The sequence below is a fragment of the Myotis davidii genome, unplaced genomic scaffold (genome assembly GCF_000327345.1).
Source record: "Myotis davidii unplaced genomic scaffold, ASM32734v1 scaffold586, whole genome shotgun sequence".
Lineage (NCBI taxonomy): Eukaryota > Metazoa > Chordata > Mammalia > Chiroptera > Vespertilionidae > Myotis > Myotis davidii.
This window is the reverse complement of record NW_006296809.1, coordinates 519,182-520,596: the sequence shown is the minus strand read 5'-3', so window position 1 is coordinate 520,596 and position 1,415 is coordinate 519,182. Positions and strand designations below refer to the sequence as shown.

Below are 1,415 nucleotides of genomic sequence, written 5' to 3'. Positions count from 1 at the left end.
AATCAAAGTGACCCATCCTGCTGGCCTCACGCAGGCCCTTCCTGCAGCACCAGTTCCAGATGCTTCTAGTCTCCTGTCATAAAAATGCTCCCTTGCCCGGCCCATGTGGCTCGGTAGTTGAGTGTCGGCCTCCGAACCAGGAGGTCATGGTTCGATTTCTGGTCTGGGCACATGCCCAGGTTCAGGGCTCAGTCCCCAGTGTGGGGCGTGCAGGAGGCAGCCGATCCATGATTCTCTCTCATCATTGATGTTTCTCTCTCTCTCCCTTCCTCTCTGAAAACAATAAAAATATAGTTTAAAAATGTGTATATATATATATATATATATCCCATAGCCTGGCTCCCTCCCTCTCCTGCCCAGCAGTCTGCCGTCACAGCCTCCACTGACCTGCCTGCCTCCACATCTCCAGGCGATTCCTACCCCAGATGCCCTCACCCAGGTCGCCTGGCTTGAAGGGTCCCACTCCACCCTGTCCACCTCCTGGAATCCGGCGGCAGGCAAAGCTCCAGCCCCGAGGTGGGTGGTCTTGTTCAGCAGCACCGGAGGGGTGAGGGGCAGGGCCTGAGGGAGGGGCCCAGGGGAAGGCACGTGGGTACCTGCGGGGGGAGGGGGGGCAAGTCCCGGCACATCGGGGGCTGTGGCCGCCAGGCAGGTTCTCTCCTTAAGTTTCTGGGTAAACAGTGTGGAGAGTGGCCCTTCACCGGACCCAGAGGCAGCAGGAGGTAGCTCCCCGCCTCTTGCCCCCCCACCACGCCCACGCCTACACACACACACACACACACACACACACACGGGCAACTGCAGCCCTGGCCTCCAGCCCTCCGGAGCCCACACCCCACCTTCACACCTTCAGGAGGAGTTTCTTGAGGGGCCCACTCTCCAGGCTGTGGCTGGGCCAGGGCCCGCATGGAGAGGCCCCCCGAGTCCCAGGACAGGCTCCCTCCGGGGGTAACTGAGAGCCAAGCCTAGCGGGTGGCCTGGTTCCCCGGGGAGAAGATAAGGGGGGCATGCTGGCCTGGGGACGGGTGGGCTGGGACTGGCTGGGTCTCCAGCGTCCACACAGGACTCCTTTTCTTCCCAGGTGAGTCCTGGGCACTCAGAGCCCGGGCAGCAGGACCTCCCAGAGGCAGGAGCCGAGCAGGAACTCAGGTGGATAGAGCTGGGCTCGGAGGAGGCCCTGGGAACAGCGGCAGAGGGGACCCGTGTCCTGCAGGCCCGGGGGCGCCTGCTGCAGGCTGCGTGGAGCGGTCACTTAGGACTCACAACCCAGCTGCTGCGGCAGGGGGCCAGCGTGGAGGAGAGGTGAGCCCCCGGAGCGCAGGGAGGGGTGCGGGCATCTGGCCAGGATGTAGCGGGTTCCCTCGTGGGTAAAGCAGCAGGTCCCTTCGCTGACCTGGGTGGGAAGGCAGGGCCCC

General features: G+C 63.5%; 1 protein-coding gene across 1 annotated transcript in view; it reads left to right on the top strand.

Moving 5' to 3' along the window:
- The first annotated feature begins 836 nt into the window (after positions 1–836).
- The window catches only part of ANKRD65 (ankyrin repeat domain 65), a 2,264-nt gene continuing 1,685 nt past the window's right edge, over positions 837–1,415 (top strand). The window contains exons 1-2 of the mRNA XM_015569684.1: positions 837–948; positions 1,082–1,302. Of these exons, the coding sequence (XP_015425170.1) occupies positions 907–948; positions 1,082–1,302 (263 nt within the window). The 5' untranslated portion in view covers positions 837–906. The remainder of the gene's footprint in view (positions 949–1,081; positions 1,303–1,415) is intronic.